At 39.8% G+C, this 18,924-nt stretch overlaps 1 protein-coding gene across 1 annotated transcript in view; it reads left to right on the top strand.

The window, feature by feature from the left end:
* The window catches only part of MSH2 (mutS homolog 2), a gene marked incomplete at its 5' end in the record, with an annotated part of 48,121 nt that extends 34,057 nt beyond the window's left edge, over positions 1–14,064 (top strand). Inside the window, 6 exons of the mRNA XM_008935744.1 lie at positions 2,928–3,025; positions 4,836–5,081; positions 6,484–6,688; positions 7,063–7,310; positions 10,604–10,776; positions 13,664–14,064. Of these exons, the coding sequence (XP_008933992.1) occupies positions 2,928–3,025; positions 4,836–5,081; positions 6,484–6,688; positions 7,063–7,310; positions 10,604–10,776; positions 13,664–13,834 (1,141 nt within the window). The remainder of the gene's footprint in view (positions 1–2,927; positions 3,026–4,835; positions 5,082–6,483; positions 6,689–7,062; positions 7,311–10,603; positions 10,777–13,663) is intronic.
* Between the last annotated feature and the right edge of the window lie 4,860 nt (positions 14,065–18,924).

Below are 18,924 nucleotides of genomic sequence, written 5' to 3'. Positions count from 1 at the left end.
ACATTTTGAATGGCTGAATTTTCACTTTTTTAATTGGCTTATAGATTGAGATATTGAGCAAGAGTGGCATGAAGGCAGAGTAGTCATACAGTGTCTGCTAAAAGCTGCATTCCCCATTTACTTTGCCAACTGTAGCTATTTTTGATCCTTTGATTTGGGCTAATTTCTCTGTTTTAGCTGCAGCTAGTAGATAATTGCATTCACCGTTGAGTGTTTATACAGACACTCTTACAAGCCGCAATAGAAAAAGAGCTATTTATGTTTATCACCAAGTATACATGCAGCAGTTTTCTTGGTAATTACCTTTTATTTGTTCCAAATCACTCTGTGATTTCTCTTAGTCCTCTGTATTGGACTTCAATTCTGTGGCTCTATAGATTAAGCTATTTTAAAATGTCAGTCTTCAGGCTGATGGCATTGATGCTGTTTCAGTGTCTCCTTATCTGGGCTGCAGTTCGGTCACCATTCAGCCAAGCAAAGAGTCTATGCTTTTTGTTGAATATTTTGCTCTTGAAGAGCATTTTAGAAGAAGCGGGGGCTACCTCGATCATCAGATGTCTTTCTTTCTATACTTCATTATTTTTACACAGAGCAAACAAAGTAGAAAGTTGTGTATGCATAATCAGGTAATAGTTTAGGTTGAAGTTGGCCTCCTGAGGTCTTACCTCTCACTCAAAGCAGAGCTACCTTGGAAATTAGATCCTATCTCAAAATTATATGAGGTAGCTCAAGGTCTTGCCCAGGTGCCCATCCTCCAAGCCTCTGTGGGGCACAAGCTCCAGTGCTGAATCACTCTTTGTGAGAACTTTCCTAATCAGATCTAATGAGAATTTTCCTTGTATAAGCTTGGGATTTTAGTATCTCATTCTTTTGCTGGGCCCCTTCAAGAAGAGTCTGGTGCCTTTCCTCTCCAGGCTGACTTCATGTCCTCTCAGCCTGTGCAGACATCTCTCTAAGCCTGTCCTTGTATGCCATGTGCTCCAGCTTCAAATCTTTGTGGTGGCCATTTGTTCCAGGTTCGATGTCTCTTTTGCACTGGGGAGGCAAAATGGGAGACAGCACTGCAGGTGTGGTCTCCTGAATGGAGAAAGGAGAAGTAAAGTGAAGGGGAGGAATCACTTCCTTCAACATGCTGTCTATGCTATTGCTAGTGTAGCCAGTATGGATTTGTCCTTCTATGCCTTACGGGCATACCATTGGCTCATGTTCACTTTCTTGTCCACTGGATCCCCCAATTCTTTAATGTATAGCTGTTTTATAGACACTTGGACCCTAGTCTGTACTGTTGCATGGAGGGATTTCATCCCAGGTGCAGGACTTTGCATTACCTGTGTTAAAATTCTTGTTCATCTTTCTTTAGCTTGTAGGTATCCCGATGAACAGCAATGCTGTCCTCCAGCATGCTGACAGCTCCCTTCAATGTGGTGGTGTTCAGAACCTTGCTGAGAGTGCATTCAGGACTGCATTCAGACCCATTGTTCTGGTTGTTAATCAAGCCATAAATAGTATCAGCCCAAGTGTCAACCCTAAGAAATGCTAGTAATAAGCAGCCACAGCTGGCAACCTTCTGACAAGTTCCTCCTTGTCTGTCAGTGGTGGGTCCAGGAGAAAACCAGTCTTTAAGCCTCCTGTATGTGTTATATACAGAAGGGTAAAAATAGCAAAGATTAATACAGCGTGCAGTCTGTTTCATAGAAACCACGCTGCTATTGCTTGATGTATAACAGTTCCTGCTGGAGCTAGCATCAGAGAAGTGAGTTTATTGAGAAAGAGATCTTAATTGACAGACGTGTATGAGGAGCACTGACTACAGGGCAAAGTTGGTTTCCAGCCAGGGCTATTAGTAATAGTGACTGTTTCTGCTAATCACTCACTTTCATAGTAATAAATCCTTTGCTTTGAAAAGGAGGGCAAACATATTGGTTCACGCCAACCAATATGTTGGTGTATTTCACATCAATTTACTTAAATGAACTAAGTGTAAACCTTAATTGCATTTTGTTTTAAGATTTATCCAGAGGATTTTTTTTTTTTTCAAACCATCCCTGAAATTTAAAACAGCTTTTTTTTTTCTTCTAAATATGTTATGAATCTAAAGGTGATGATGAAGTTAGGCTTTTCGTAACTGAGAAGATGGTACTTAGATTTACTCTACTGTAAGTATATCATCTGTTACTTCCCCTTAGGGAACATATCCATGGATCACTAATAAAACAAGACTTCTCTGTGCTTAGTTAAGTTGTAGTTGTTTCTGTAGGTGGTACTAGAAGCACAAGGCTGAATTCTTGCTTATAGTGTGGGTGCACTACTTGGGTGCGTTTCATATTCAGACCCGCAGACTCTGCTCTGTGTCTGGAGGTGGGCTTGAGAAGAACAAACACTTCTTAAAACTCTCTCTTGATTTCAGCTTACTTTATTTTGAAGACTAGAATCTGTTCTTAATGATAGTAGTTCACTGAGGTTTTTACTAAATTAAAGGAGTCAGTGCCTTCAGTGCTGATAAGCCTGTTGTAGGACTAGGATTCCAGGCTAATTACACAGTTGCTTAGCAGCAATTCTTCTCTGCCAGTTCCATAACATGCCACATCTCATTGCAAAATGGCCAGAAATTCAGTTTTAAGAGCAAGTCCTTATCACATGGCATGTCTATAACAACTGCTGAGAGATTGTTAAGAACGACGTGTTCAGAGATGTTAGAATTGCTAATTTGGCCCTTGTAAGTGATCTTCAACTTGCAATTAATCTTACTGATATCCTGGTGTGGGTGAATCATAGATTAGTTGCTTTGTGGTCCTTGTGCTCAACCTTGCTGTTAAAACATGTGTAGACAACTGTTATTGATGCACAGATGAGGAGGCCAGAAGTTGGGCATTGTAGCAATGAAGACAGAACATCACGGCTTCTAAATATTTTGGTTTTGTTCACAGCAAGCTGAGCTCCGTCAATGAGGAATATATAAAGAACAGAGAAGAGTATGAAGAGGCTCAGGATGCAATTGTTAAGGAAATCATTAACATTGCTTCAGGTGAATATGTCGTTGTTGATGTGTGTCACAGTCTGGAATGCTGGGAGGACTCGTGGTTACTTTGTAGGTCCTTCTCTAGAGAAGAACCATAGCATTCCCCAGAGAATTAGTGTGAAAAATGAGGTTTGGCTTTTAAAAGGTCATTAAAGTTTGAAATATATTGTGGTTTATGGTCAGACGCTTTCCTGGCATTGCTACAAACGCAGTGATGGGGTGTGTGCAAATGCTAATTCAATAGAAGGAATAAAAATATTCTTATAAAGGCCATGTCTGTCCTCCACCTACATCCCTGATTCTGGGCATCTCCACCCAAACATCAGACTAAGTAGAAGGCAGAAGAGGTAAAGGATAACAGGGAACTGAGGGAGTGTGACCTGAGGTCTATGAAGGATGGTGAAGAAAGAACATGGGTATGCAATATATGATAAAGTTAGTCATCACTTATATCCTAATTAATTTCCATAGATTTTACTCCCAAGTTTGCCTGCTTACACGGCATTCTTTACTCTCCACCAAAAGGAGAAGAGATGTCAGGGAATTTGGGCTGGAGGATTTTGTAAGTAATGCCTCTCCCAAAGGTACTAGTTCAGCAAAACAAATCTTAGTTCTTTGAAAGCAACAAGTGGAAAGTGAAAGCACTAATGAATTTTAAGCTAAGAGTAAATATATTAATGATTAAAAAACACTGTTTAGGCTAATACGCACACTCAAATATATTCAGTTACAGAGGAAATACTTGTAAGCTTTGACCTGTTGTCATGATAAAGAATTTGCCAGTCTACTACAAAATCAGTAACTTGATAGATTTTTTTGTCTTGTATTTTGGTAATTTTCAAGTGGCAGTTATTTGTGTGTAGGATACTAAGGTTTGTATATTTATGGAAAGCTAATTGGGATTAGCTTCAGTATGTCATCTATAAATACCTAGTATGTTTAATAAAGTCTTTTGCTGCTGCTTAAAGCTTCCATGGTGTGCAGTCAGAGACTTAAAAGTGCATATGCGTACTTAAAAAGCATTTTTCTTCCCCACGCGGAGGCAAGTTAATGAAAAAGACTGGATTATATGTGTAAATCTTGAATGAAAATGACTTAAAATCCTCTTAATGATCTATACCTAGCCGCTTCAAGAGATGATGTTAGAACAGTAAATGTGCTTTGAACGTGTAGGACTCTTTCTGCAGGTTACCACTCGCCTCTTCTGACACATGCAGCCTATTTCCAGGTGTTAGATGGTTTATCTCTGCAGACCCCTGTCTCTCATACCTTTCACTGCAAAAACCCAAACACCAGAACTTAAAACCCAGTACTGAGGATCCTGAGCCATCTAAGTCTAGTTGTCTCGTATCATGGGCGCTGTGTCTTACAGACCTCTCCATACCATCATTCATATAAACATAAATGGTAGACATGTCTGAATTGTCAATTTTGTGTCTATTGTCTTTGCTTACATGAGCATCAAAATGCGGTGTATTACTGAGGAAGGAAACTTACTGGATTTTCAGCCTTCTTGCCATTGTGAGCATTTGCCCCCCCTTACTAAGATAAGCTGTTTCTCATTGTCTGGTGTTAAGGCTAAACAATCAGTATGGCCTCACGTCTTCCTCTTCTTAGTCTGAAGAAGTCCCCTTTGTAGTCAAAGCAGGGAAACCTCAGGATTACATCTTAGTCTGTGACTGCTGTCATGAACAAAACTGACTTTTAATGCAGATGAATTAATTTTATGGGCTTAGTATAGACTTTAAGATACCTTTTCAACAAGAGCAAAATGTCTAACAGTGTTGAATTTGTGTATCTCTCTGTTCAAAAACAGGCTATGCAGAACCAATACAGACAATGAATGATGTGATAGCTCAGTTAGATGCAATTGTCAGCTTTGCCCACGTGTCCAATGGAGCACCAGTGCCATATGTCCGTCCTGTCATTCTGGAAAAAGGACAAGGAAGGATTGTGCTGAAAGGTGCCCGGCATCCTTGCATCGAAGTGCAAGATGAGGTGGCCTTCATCCCCAATGACATTACATTTGAGAAGGGCAAGCAGATGTTCCACATTATTACTGGTAAATGTTTCTTTTCTCTCTTTCATTTGTTATGTACATTTTTACTGTCTCTGGTATTTCCGATAATGATGTCTTTAAGAAAGCAAACTGACCAACAACCCAATAAAATTCTGTCAGAACAATTTCTTTAATCAACGAAGGGTGAGCTACTAGCAAGTAATTCATCTTTCTGAATGGGGGATAAGATTTAACTCTGAAAAAAGAGGGGAGGGTATTTGTAAGGTGTTTTTATTATATTAAAAAAAAGCTTCTGCAATGTTCTTGTGAAATATTTCCTTTGATAGTAGATATTCTATATGTTTATGCACATAACAGACATATTTCTCATCTTCCAAACTAATAGTCATGGAATTAGTTGTTACGACTGCAGTTATAGTGCACTATTTGCAGAAGGTGATCTCTAATTTAGAAATTGTCATATGGAAAGGAGAGGAGGGCTACTGGGACAGTATGAAACCAGAAAAGGACTTCCTTCCTAGACACATACATGTATATTCTTTGCTTTAGTGAAAGTAGCTACAAGACAGTCAACTTCAATAGCCAGAGAACCTGAACCTGCCTAAGTGCTTTGGAAAATTCCACTAAGCATCAGTTGTACTGTAGTCACATAGGCACATGTAGGCAAGATTTTAAGCTGCCTCTTTGTTAATGTTTTCTTTGTTTAGTATTAAAGTCAGTATTAAATGAAAAACATGTTTCCGTGACTGTACCCTTTTTTTTTCCACCCGTATTCTCTGGTGTAATTAAGATAATTTTACTACACAGGAAAACATTTTTAGTGCTTATAGATTTAATTGAATTTTAATTTCCATCCAGATGTCCTTGACATATGTTCTGAGTAGCAAAAGCACAAAATTTGGTTTAGTGATCAGTTTTCTGGAAAATACTTTCTATTTCATTTGTACTTCAGTTAATTTTAACTTAGTAGTACTTGGGTTTACTGATTCAGAATCCACTTAAATTGTCATTGAGATCACCCATTAACTTGTACCTCATCTGAACTAGGCTGTTTCGTATTTACAGACAAAGTGTAGTTGTTATTTGAGCTGAAAGCAATTTATTTTCATTCTTAAGCAGCAATACTGATGACTTCTAAAGCTTATGAGTTTTAGGTATGTACAGTATTTTAGATGACTCTTCTTAAAAGTCCCAAAACTTATGAAAGCCCCTAATGATCTCTAATCACCTTTCTTTTGAAAAAGCAGCATTGAGTAAGACATACAAGTAGTAATAGAGCTACTTGTTGCACCTGTTAGACAAGTCTGCTTCTCTTTCCTGGCGGGAGATTAATAAGTCTAAAAGTTCTTTGTTTTAATTTAGAGCCTCTTTTGCTTAAACAACTGCTGAATCGCAAAAGATTACCTGTTTTTTTCTTTTTAACTAATTTTCAAAATATCTTTAGGTCCTAACATGGGGGGGAAATCAACCTACATCCGACAGACGGGGGTGATTGTTCTCATGGCCCAAATTGGGTGTTTTGTACCATGCGACTCTGCGGAAATAACCATTGTGGATTGTATCCTGGCTCGGGTGGGAGCTGGGGACAGCCAGCTGAAAGGTGTGTCAACTTTCATGGCTGAAATGTTAGAAACTGCTTCAATCCTTAGGTAAGTCCTGTGTTAATTTGATTTTGTCAGTTGGGGCTGATAGAAAGGAGGTGCTCCAAGATAGATGTATTCAAGATTTCCTTCTATGTAGGATCTCAGTGGAGGATCTCAAGTCCTTTTTAGCAAGCTCCTAAGTTCTTGAAATAGCCTTTTTTTTTTTTTTTTTTTTTTTCCAGTGATCATATAGAGCTGCTACCGAATGGGACAAAGAAACTAATTTGGATTGATCTGTGTGACACTTTATTCATATGTTACGTAAATAGAAAGGGTCTTTCACCTCATCTGTGCTGTCCTTCTGCAACATAACTTGTGGTACTCCAATACCCAAAGTTCATGCTCTTCTCTAACATTATAAAATGCTCTTGCGTTTTTAGGACGGCATCCGAAAACTCCCTGATAATAATTGATGAGCTGGGAAGAGGAACTTCTACTTATGATGGCTTTGGTTTAGCATGGGCTATTTCAGAATACATTGCCAGCAAAATCTGTGCTTTCTGTATGTTTGCTACACACTTCCATGAACTGACAGCTCTTGCTGACCAAGTGCCAACAGTAAATAACCTGCATGTTACTGCTCTGACCAGCGACGACACGCTGACGATGCTTTATCGTGTCAAGGAAGGTAAGACTATAAATGTTGAACTGGGTAAACTTAACTTTGCCCTGAGAAAGGAAGAAATCCTAGTGGAAAAAAAATATTTAAAAATTTTAATGTCCTACTCCAGGCTTAATTTTTATAATAGGCACATTCTTCTTTGTGCATAGTGAGTGTGTATGACGGGAGCTCTGTCCATGTGTGAACACAGTTGGTGATGTTGTTGGTGATTATTTAAGACTTCTAGGTTATTTCTGTCACTCAAGTCGATGCTTTTGACGTCAATCCCTTTTTGTTTTTTAAAGAGCAGAGAGAAGGGTTCCAAAAAATATTTTCAGTTTTCCCAATTCTGCCATTTTAACCTGCTGGTAGAAAAGATTTATATTCCTTGCACTCACTTCTTCTAAAAGAACAGTTTAACTTCTATGTGCTGACAGTTTTTAATAATGTCTATTTCATTGCAATAAAGCTTAGTCATTGAAGAAAGATGTTGCCCAGTTTATGCAGTAGTTTGATAGAGGAAAACTCATATTTTTAGTTTCTAGCAAATGGCATCATAGTAAAACAAAAACTAGCCTGTTTTGTTAGTTTAAGATAAGTCACATATATTTAATTAAAATCCTCTGGTGGGTACAGTTATTCCTTTTGGTATTAAATTAGACAGTTTTCAGTTGGCCATAAATTTAATCTGTTAACTGCAATAAGCAGTTCCTCCTGCTTCTTTTCATCCCCATTTGTTCTTGCTCCCTTCAGCAGGAGTCTGTATTTATGCAAAATAAAGAAGGGCTGTGTTAACTATAGGTTATTAATGATCAAGGTGTGGTCATTTATGACATTCTAATTTAGTTGTAAACTCTGCTGTGATTTTTGTTGTTGCTATAAGAGCATTTCTGAAATGAATCCAGCATGCTGTCCAATTATCCCATTTTACTGTTATGCTTTTAAAGATAATTTTTATCATCTTCAAAGGCTATCACCATACTATTAAGTGTCTTTAGATAATTGGTAAATATGTTTGTATTATATCCTGATCTGAGCCTCACTCAAGTGTTACTGTGCTACTTTTACTCCTATGATGGTACTAATTCACTATTTCTTATGAATTTCTGATGGTTTTAAAACCATAAAATTACTGTTTCTTACACTTAGATTATTTGTGTAACCACTTATAATTTTGTACACCCTTATGGCTATGTACTTCCTTTAACTCTGTGCCCTTGTCTTTTGAGATCTTTGTTCCTTAGAAATGGCCTCTGGTGTCGTCCTCCCTCTTGATGCACTTTTCCTAGGCAATGCCCAGACTTTGCTTCTGAGTATTAGTCCAAAATGCTGTGATCCTGGTGCACAGCCTGTTCCAGTGGAGAGGTGGTGTCAGTGGTCCTCTTGTACTTTGCTGTTTCCCATCTTCTCCAGCACATGTTGAGCCCTTTCCATGAAGTCAAGATTCAGAACCCCCTGAATACCTTACTCAAATCAGTGCTTAAAATATGACTTAGTTTGGCATGGAAACTGAAGAGAAGTATAGTCATAAATAAGCATACCTTGCTACTATGAGTGTTTTCAGGGCAGCAAGAGCTGGCAATGTACAGTATCTTCAAATGAACCATCTTTATTTAAGTGCCTTATTTTAAGTACTTAGGTTGTAGGGGGAAGTAATACACACTAAATCTAAATCTTCCATCATCTAAATCCTTTGGAACAGCAGCTTTTATGATAAAAAAACCCTAACATTCTCCAGGTAGTTGAGTGAATTCTCCTTCTTCAACCTTCTTTCTTTTTTTTTTTCACCTGCATTAACTAACCAATTCTGATCCTGGTGAAAATGCCAGAAGCCCAGTTTCGTGTTTTCATTCAATCCGTTTTGCTATTTTTGAGTCATGCACATCCTTCCTTTGTATAGGTGGTGTCTTTTTATTCAGTCTAGTGTCTTGAAGTGCTATAGAGCATAGAGGCACAATAGATTGTATCTATCTACTTAAACCTCTGTCAGATAAGATGCAACATTATAAAATCTTCATCTTAAAATACCTGGTTTCAAACTGGGTGTCTCTCTTGTAAATTTTTGCATTTAGTGTTGTGCTCTTTCCTTTTTGGAAGAATTATGTTGTTCATTCAAGGATGTGAGTACAGGCAGCTTGGGTACAGCTGTGTATTTAAACAACAGGTTTCAGGTTTGAAATGTGCAACTAAATCTAAAATGCATGACAAGGAACTTTTGTGCAGTATTTTCATCCCTATCTTCATGCTTGAAGGGCGTGACAGAACTGGTAGAAGAGGAGACAGAGGAGGTGCTACTCTCTAGGCCTCAGCTTAGGATTCTCTGAGCAGATACCTAAGTTAGCTTTGTGTCTAATGAGGTGTGTGTTTTAATATGAAATCAAGAGGAATAATTTCTGCTTAAAGACATTAAATTCCTTTAAGAAACCTGAGAGATTGCAAGGTTAATAAAACAAAAAAAATTGATTTTTTTTTTTTCACTTTTTCTTGACCTATTCTTCAGTTAGCCAGTATTAAATACTGATTAGTTAAATGTAATTTTACATGTATAATTAATTTATTCATAGCTCCTTTCTGGAGGCCAGAATTAAAAGGATGTAGTAGCATTTGTCGATGGCCAACTGGAATTATGATAATGTAAACAAATGGAGTTGACAGATTGTATCAGAGGGCTTCTGATATGGGAGTGAAAATTATTTTACATAACTGTGTATGATTGACATATGTTGGGCAATTATGAGAACTTTTCTTTCTCAACCAAATGTTATAAACTGTATTAATTGAAATAACTGTGAAGTTAAAGTTGAAAGCTTTTGATATAATTAAAGATGACTTCTGGAGACAGGAGTTACATGATACTCAAGCAAAAGAGGAGGAGGATGATTGAGAATGCAATATTTTGAATATTTTTAAACACACATACATATATTCATATAAATACAGAAAAACGTGAGAGATATCTAAAAATAAATTACACGAATTACTGTGTTCTACAGACTGGAGTACTTTAATAAAACCTATTATTCAATTTCATTCAAGTACAAGAGGGAAATTCTTTCTGCCTGAAGGGTTTTCCCTTTATTCTGAAGTGCTTTGGAAGCTCTGCAATTACTTCTCTAAGAGAGCTTAATTAAATAAGAGTATATTCTTTAGTTTGTTGTGTATAATCCAAAAGGTAAATCAGAAAATGTTGGGAGAACCAAATGATGTCACACACTTAGTTCCTCAGAACAGAGAACTACTACACGTTTGCTCAGAGAATCTCTGTGTAGCCATATTATTTCTTGAGAATTCTTTACTGTTTTTTCTCTCTGCATCCCCAGGTGTTTGTGACCAGAGTTTTGGAATACATGTAGCAGAGTTGGCGGCTTTCCCAAAACATGTGATAGAAAGTGCAAGAGAGAAAGCATTGGAGCTGGAGGAGTTTCAAAACATTGGCAAGTCCAAGGAATCTGAAGGAGAACCACCAGCCAAGAAAGTCTACAGAGAAAGAGAGGTTTGCTATCAGCAATGCTTTTTAAAATTTATTTAGCTGGAATAGCCCAAGCAAACTGGTTTAATGATTCAGATTCCCCCAGAGCTTGAGGGTATTTAATTGTCATCTCATTTTTCCATAACAAAATGTTTCAGCTATGAAGTTCATTAGGAATTGAAGAGGTGTTCCAAGGATAGTGGGTTTTTGTTTAGATTAATTTCAAGTTAACATATAACATTCAAGTTAACATTTCACTAAAAACATAGTCATGAGAATGCAACTTTATAAGAGTAATGATCAGCAGTTAGTATGGTTAGTTAGCACACGACTGGAGTCAAGGGACCATGTCTCTAGCTGTCCTGTGGGGTTGGTTTTCTTTATGACATGAACCATGAAAAGAATTTTGCATTCATCGCTTCTGTTGGCTACTTAGTTTGTATGCAGTGTTTCTTGGGACTTAATTATAGCTTTTTTTTTTTTATAGCACCTAGTTTTGCTCCCTGTTACTTGAGGGCTCATTAGTGCTGATTTCTTGAAGCTCAACATATGTTCAGATCTGTGCATGTCAGAGGAAAGCAGAGTACACAGCTTTCCCCTTTGTGCTCTCCCATGTACCATCAGTACTCATCTATCTCACAAGCTGATCATGTTGAAGGACACAGCAATTCGGACCTGGAATATCTGATTGACCTATGTTGTGAAGTCCTTTCCATTTCATGCATGAGAATTTTAGCTTGGTTCTCTCTACTCAACTACAAAACTGTGTTCAGTTTTGGGCACCACAGCATAAGAAAAACAGTGAGGTGCTGGAGCAGGTGCAGAGAAGGGCACGAAAGCTGTTGAAGGGTTTTGGGGAGTATGTCGTATGAGGAGTGGCTGAGGGAACTGGGATTGTTCAGCCTGGAGAAGAGGCTGAGGGGGGCCCTTATTGTGCTCTACAACTTCCTAAAAGGAGGTTGTAGTGAGGTGGGGGTTGGTCTCTTCTCTCAGGTAACTAGCAACAGGATGAGAGGCTCAAGTTGTGCCAGGGGAAGTTTTTATTGGATGTTAGGAAGAATTTCTTTCCTGCAAGAGTAGTGAGGCATTGGAAGAGGCTGCTCAGGGAGTTGGTGGAGTCACCATCCCTGGAGGTGTTTAAAAACCATGTAGATGTGGGACTTCTGGACATGGTTTAGTGGTCATTGTAGTGTTGGGTTGATGGTTGGACTTCATGATCTTAGAGGTCTTTTCCAACCAAGAAATATACTCAGTCTATACTCAAGCAAGAAATAAAATGCTCTTGGCTTTATAGAGGCTTCAAGCACAAGCTGAGAAAACCCACATCTCAGCATAGATATGATCATGTCTACCTTGCAATATACAGCTGTGTAAAGCCATTTGAGTGAACAGTTTATCTTCTCCACTTTCTCTTAAAATAAGCTTCATTAGCAGGTAGTATAAAGGAAAGTAATAGCTTGCAGGAAGCTTTTTCAGAATAGCTGGTGTCATCTTGTTGCTGGATTAAGAGTTGTTACAGTGATATCTTTTGCAGCCTCCTAGGAAACCTACATGCTGCCTTGTGACTTGCTTTGGGTTTTTTTTGCCATTCAGCGAGTCTTCCTTGCTGCATGCATATAAATCTCCTTAGGTCTGTGTCCCAGCAGCTGGCCTGAAACTTCACGGCCTTGTAACTCATTTATCTCCTTTTCTATTGTATGGAAACATTGAAGTGTTAGTCCATAAACAAAGCACTTTCTACATTGAAAAACTTTGCTCTAGGCAGAAGCTGTTACCTGTTACTTTATTGTCAGTTTAGAGGTCTGCTGCATTTGTTCCTGGCTCCGTAAGTGGATCTGATCTTGTGGATGAATGATCTCTGGTTTGTCTGGTTTGCAGGTTCTTGCAACTACCTCAGTTGCTCCACTATTCCCTTTCCTTTGCCAGCTTGCCAAGTGGCATGGTGAAGTATTTTTCAGATTAGTTGGATCTAGCTGTGTGGTCTTAAATTGATGTAAATTAAATTGATGTGGCAAACACTTCTGACAAACACAGCATCATGTTTTATTCTTGGATACTTCAGTAATACATATTTCATAAACTCTCAGGGTAATAGAATGACATAGCTTTAGATGTCTTGCCTAGGCAGTTTGTCTGCTTTTAACACCATGTTTAAAGGTAAAAGTGTGCTATTACGTTCCCAGGTCCTTTGGAGACTTCTGCACTGAAAGCATACTGCTCTAGTCTTACATGATAAAACAAAACTAAGATAACTTTGTAATAGAGTCCTAAAATGCAAAATGCAGAGGACTAGCCTTAATTCTGTATTCTGGGCAAACTGTTACTAATAGAGGGATCCAGAATACTGTTCATTGGAATGTTTGTTCCTGCTATTCAATTCAGTTTGTTTAGAAGTTCCACTTTGCCTGTTTGCATAAAAGCATATGCATAAAGCTTAATTATCATCTGTTCTCCTTGGTGACGGCCACTCTCCAGTTGCTTGGTTACAATTTGTTCTTCCCTTTGGCATATTGAAATACGGATTTTGGTTCACAGTTCCTCCAAAAAACAACTAGTTTGGGTAATACGGCCACTCCGATGCTATTACTGCTAGCAATCCTCACCTGAGGTGGTTGTACACTGAAATTAAATGTGGAACACATGTGTGAGCTCAGTGCTAAATATTGTATTTTTGCTGATCAAATGATGCTGTTTCATCAGGGATTGGAAGGGAAAAGAACTCCTGATACCAGCATAACCGGATTGTTCTGGTATTGAGAATGTGATAGCAAGTGTAGAAAAATATCTGTGGCTTTTGTCTGAAAAAGGTTTCTGGGGATGAATAATACTCTATATCTTTGGAGAATTTAGAAAAATCCTACTTATAAATGTAAACATCCTTTCTGTTTTCCTTCTCTTCCATTTGTTTCAGGAAGGTGAAAAGATAATTCAGGATTTTCTTTGTCAAGTGAAAGCATTGCCCCTGACAGACATGTCAGAAGAAGACATCAAAATCAAGCTGAAACAGCTGAGAAATGATGTGTTGGCAAAGAACAACGGTTTTGTGAATGAAATCATTTCCCGAACAAAAGTTACATCCTGAAAGGTGTGAGAATAGGATACAGCTCTTTTTTGCATTGCAGGAACTACCATTTTCTTGTCTTGTAGCTTTTATACTTTATGATACTTGTACTGATTTATGTAGGCATTTTTTTCCTTGGATTGTAATTACTTTGTAAAGAATGCTGAGCACAATTTATGCAAGATTCTTGCTCCAGTTGCGATGATTGTGTTCTTTTAGTAGTTTTCAATAAAACGCTTTTTCAATATTGAGAGAATTATTGACTTCACAAACAAAATGTGTATTATTTTACCAGAAAAGTGTGCTAGAAAGTACAATATTTGAGAGATGGCATACAATGACCACAGCCTTGAAAAGCAACAGTGCATACACAATATCTTTGTCCTATACCATGATTCCTTTTTGTGTGGTGCAGTTACATTAATTCAGCAGGTTTAGTAATTCTATCTTAGCTCTCCATTAGGAAACCCCATCTAATCTAAGTGATTTAGCATAATATTTTTTCCATGTGAACCTCTGTGGAGCTTGAGGGGTGTGGGTGCAGGATATTTTTTGTTTGCTGTGTGGATGGTAATGCTCAAGTCAGATATACTACAGACCTGCTCTTCATGCCTGCGTGGTGATAACTCCTGCATATTTTGGTGGTTTTGTAATGTAAGCAGAGGCTGGGGTTGAAATTACAATTCAGTTGGAACTTCTGAGTTGGTCATGATTGGTGAGGTCTATCTAGGAACAAAGAATGCGTTGATTTCTATCTGATGTACTTCTTGCACTGAGACAGTTTTAAAGCATCAAGATACAAGTTTATATTCTCCTTGAAATTTAGCATTTTAAATTGTAGCTCAAGAACACTATACCTGTATTTAAAACTGTCAGTGCTGAAAGATTAATGGGATGAAGCGTTTATCATATGAGATTGCAGGAATAAAATCATGCAGAAGATGCCATGCAGGCTCTTGCAGTGTTCAGAGGTTGCATCAGTGGGTGGGTGCTGGGTACAGCAGTGCTGCTGTTAAAGCTGTGCTGTAGCTCTCCTCAGCGTTTAATGTCTTGCTGTGGTCTGCATTTGAACGTTCCAACAATAATAAAAGAGGTGTGTGGTTCAACTTGCTGTTGGATAATGCTTGTTTGTAGTTAGACTAGAATTTGGTCCTACTGGATATACTACTCAACGGAAGAAAATAAAGGCTTGTTTGAGAGGTTTGGGGTTTGTGTAACACCTTTTTGGTCTTTAAGATAGAATGCATTCTACAGCTACAAACAGCATGGTTGGTGCATGTATTCAGCAGCTGTGTCTGGACAAGTGTGTGAATGGAAAAATCTGTTACATAAAGTAATGAAAAATATAGCTGGTTTTGCAAATTCAATTGGTTCAAGCACATGCTATCCAAAAATACAGAATTATACGTGAATTAGACCATAAGAATTAATTTAGAGGATCAAATACTGTGATGACACCCAATTTGCATTGAATCAGACTGCTTGAACTGTTGATATAAGTGGGCAGTTCTTGCAAGGGACTGGAACGGCTGGTGCTCACAGCCTCTTCCTGCATATGCTGACATATCTGATCAGAGATACCCCTTGCTCAGTCTTCTGTCCCTAACTGTGGGAACAGGCATAAAACCATATCTGGTTTTCTTTTCCAGGAACTTCTGTGTTCCCCATGACCCTGTGTGAACTTGCAGTGTCTACAGCATTCAGCCTTACTGAGCTGCCACCTGCAAGAGGGACCACTTCTTGGCTTTGAATCTGATTCCTATGTTCCTTTGGTGCCTCTTTTTTTCATTCTTCTTTCCACTCTGGATGTGCTGGATCAGTACACCATGCCTGCAGTAGGCTGAGGAAAGGCTGCTTTCATCTTTTGTTTTTGTGTTGCAGCTGGAGGCTGGTAGAGCTGCTCCCGTATAAGCAGATTTTCCCATCTCCAAGGGTGAGAGTGTTATTTGTGTGCACTGCTCAGGAGTGATGGGGCACCCTGACTGGCCAGCTCTGGGCTGCACCTTCTCCTCTATGCTTCAGAAAGGGAATCTTACATCTTCAGGAAAAAGGACACTGTTTTTCTCCTGTACTTTACAAGGAAGAATGGTGCAAGTTAGTGGGATTTTAAGATTGATCTTTGTCAACTATTTTCTCTTCCACACTAACACATCCCCCACACTCTTGCCAGACCCCACTCCCCCACCAAGTATACTGCAGCTGCTGGATACAAGCGACAGTGGATCAGGCAGAGTTCAGTCTCCATAAGTCAGTACTGTCTGCAAACTGGGTTACAGGTAGTGGATTTCATGGGAGCAGGTGGATGGCTATTTCTACTAGTTCCAGTTTAGCTTTTCGTTCAGAAACGTACCTGTGAGACAGGAGCAATTCCAGAACTTGGCTGGTTATTGCCGAGGATGCAAAGATTGTCACAGCTTCAGAACAACATAATGTAGCTATTGAGGAATGGTGACGCCACTTACTGTCAGCCTTGAATAAAGACTCAAGTTTCTCTTTGTTCAGTCACTTGAGAAAGCTTGGCACTGAATGTTTACTGCAGGTGTGGTCTTTTCAGTCTGTGCCATTACTGTTCATCTAGAAAGCTCTTTATGAAGAAAACTGCATTATATGGGGTAAAACAAAGTGTGCATAATCAAACACTGAAGGAATTACTTTGATCATATTATCGCTCACCTCTTAGTGATCGGGAGTTTAACCTATTTGTGTGCAGGAGCACCTGGTAGCCACCCTGATGAGAAAATACTGGGTTTACTTCTAGGGTTGCGGTCAAAAGCAGGTGAAGTGCTTGGTAGTCAGCAGGCTCCAGTTCAGGGATGGAGGATTCTGGGATCAAGCTCGCAAATCCGGGGAAGGCAGCCTGCCAGCCCTAGGGCTTGCCTCTACCTGTTCCTACTTGCAGCTAGGCAAGTTAATATCAAATAATAATACAGTTGGTAAGTGACTCTGTCTGCCTCCTTCACTGAAGCTGAGGCAGTTTTGGAATCAGAAATGGCAGGAAGATGAGTGAGACAAACCCTTGCCCTCCACTGAAGCTGGCTTGAGGAGACTTTGAGGCCCCTGAGAACTTCATGTGCCTGCTCATGAGAAGCAAGCCCATTACTGGCCTGGGTTTTGTTGAGCATGGTGACTTTGTGCAAGGTCTTAGGGAGTGTAACTGTTCTGAGCTGAACTGTATGAGAGCTCATTGCTCTGCAGGAGGAGATGCTGCCTTTGAAGCTCAGCTGAGATCTGGGGTTGCATGAGCAGTTTGATCTCATTTGGTGTGAGATTAGGTTGACAGTTTAAACTGGTTTTCATGGCATTTAATAAGTTTTCAAATACAGGACCAGTACATAGGCTGATACATTTCTATGGCTACAAGAGTGTGACAATTAGCTTTACTGTTCTCCGGTGTCAGAATAGAATCTGTCTAATCTAACAGATTTATCTGAAAAATCAAGGGAGAGCAGTTGCTGCTCTGCATCCCAAGGGGCATGAGGTCATGCATTCAATGCTTGGCATCTTGCTGACTTGGGAACAAGGGAAAAAGTGGCTGTAGGAACCTGAAGTCTTAAATGATGGTGGGAGAGGTGCTGCCATCTCTGTGAGACAGTTGCAACGCTTGCAGGTAGAACTCTGCTCTTGAAGTTGCCTGTGTGCTGGAAAAGCCTCATTCACAGTTCTATCTCAATTCTTGTTCTTCTCTCAGCCTATTTCCTTTCCCAGCTCCTGCCATGTGTCTGCACTGTTCCTATACACAAGGGAGCACCTTGCATTGCCACGTTTGTGTGTGTGTGTTTCTTTTAGCTATCAGAAATGCTTTATTTGCATGGGATGGGACAGGGGTTGGTAGATCCCTGCATGTGCTGCTTTGCCAGTCAAGTTGAGAGGGACCCACCTCTGCTGTGGAAGGAGGAAGTGGTAATTTTAATCGTTCTCAGTGGCAGCCAGGACATACCCTGCTGACATGGTGTCCCTTGCCACCCAGACCAGCAGCAGTGGCTGTAGCTGAAGGAAACAATACTGTAAAGCAGATGGCAGATTGTGTTTTCTTTAGCAGCTGGAGCAAGTAGTGCTTTTCTGGAGGTGAGAAAATGCATTAGCTTTTCCACTATCATGAATAAAGGTGCCTTGGCACCTGGGCTGAGCTGTTGGATGCTTGTGGCAGTTTCCATAAGGATATAATAGTTCTGTCCTTGTAGGGACAGTTGGAAAGCTGAAAACAGCTGTGCTGAACAATGTGAGCCAAGGGAAAAGCTGAGAGTAAATAGCCTGTGCTTATGAGAATATTTCCCTTGGTGATCCACCTGGTCCTGCTGCATGCTGCAAAGTCATTGCTTGTGAGGGCAATGCGCTCGCGTGGGTGGTGGCTTCAGTTTGCTCTTTTTTGTTGCCATAAAAGGAGGCAACTGTTACTGTATGGGTTGCTGTGGGCTCCTGCAGCAGGTTTGACTGCCATGGTTAACAGCAGACCTTTGGCCTGAGCAAGGAGGAGTGTAGCAGATCACACTGGCAGTCTGGTCCCATCTCTAATCCACTGCTGGAGTGTGCAGTGGGGGAGGCAGGAACCTGGGCAGCAGTCCTGAAGAGTGTCTGTGCCCACCCGAAGGTGCTACAACCTGAGGGACATGGATTCTTTTTGTATTGAGACTTCGAAAAAGTCTCTTGTCTTCTGCCCTGCATATTTCTGTTTGTGCTTAGAAATGGTATAAAGCGTCAGGAAAATATCCACCACCATGGGCTTTAAAACAGAGAGTGTTGTCCTTTTCAGCATGCCCATTGTTTCCCCTTGTGTGGCTGCTCCCACACCACTGTGATGCCTCTGAGAGCAGACAGTCCAAGCCTGTAAACCTCTCTGCACCAAGCAGACCCCATGCAGAGCTGCCTGGGGACCTGCTGTTCCTATGCAGGTGGAGCCAGGCTGGTGCTGTAGGGAGCTGAAGTGAGCCCAGCAAACCCAGCCACGTGCTGTACCTCCTCCCCAGGGCCTGTGGTTTGAACAAACACTTTCCAAAGAATCAAAACCAGCTGTTGTCACAACATGGTCCCAAGGCTTGCAAAGAATGACAAGGTGTGTTACCATAGTACAAGCCTTGCAGATTCTAGGTGTTTGCTGGAAATGTTATTTCAAA

This window comes from Merops nubicus, unplaced genomic scaffold (genome assembly GCF_000691845.1).
Source record: "Merops nubicus isolate BGI_N331 unplaced genomic scaffold, ASM69184v1 scaffold10562, whole genome shotgun sequence".
In the NCBI taxonomy this organism is placed as follows: domain Eukaryota; kingdom Metazoa; phylum Chordata; class Aves; order Coraciiformes; family Meropidae; genus Merops; species Merops nubicus.
This window is presented reverse-complemented; position numbering and strand designations above follow the sequence as displayed.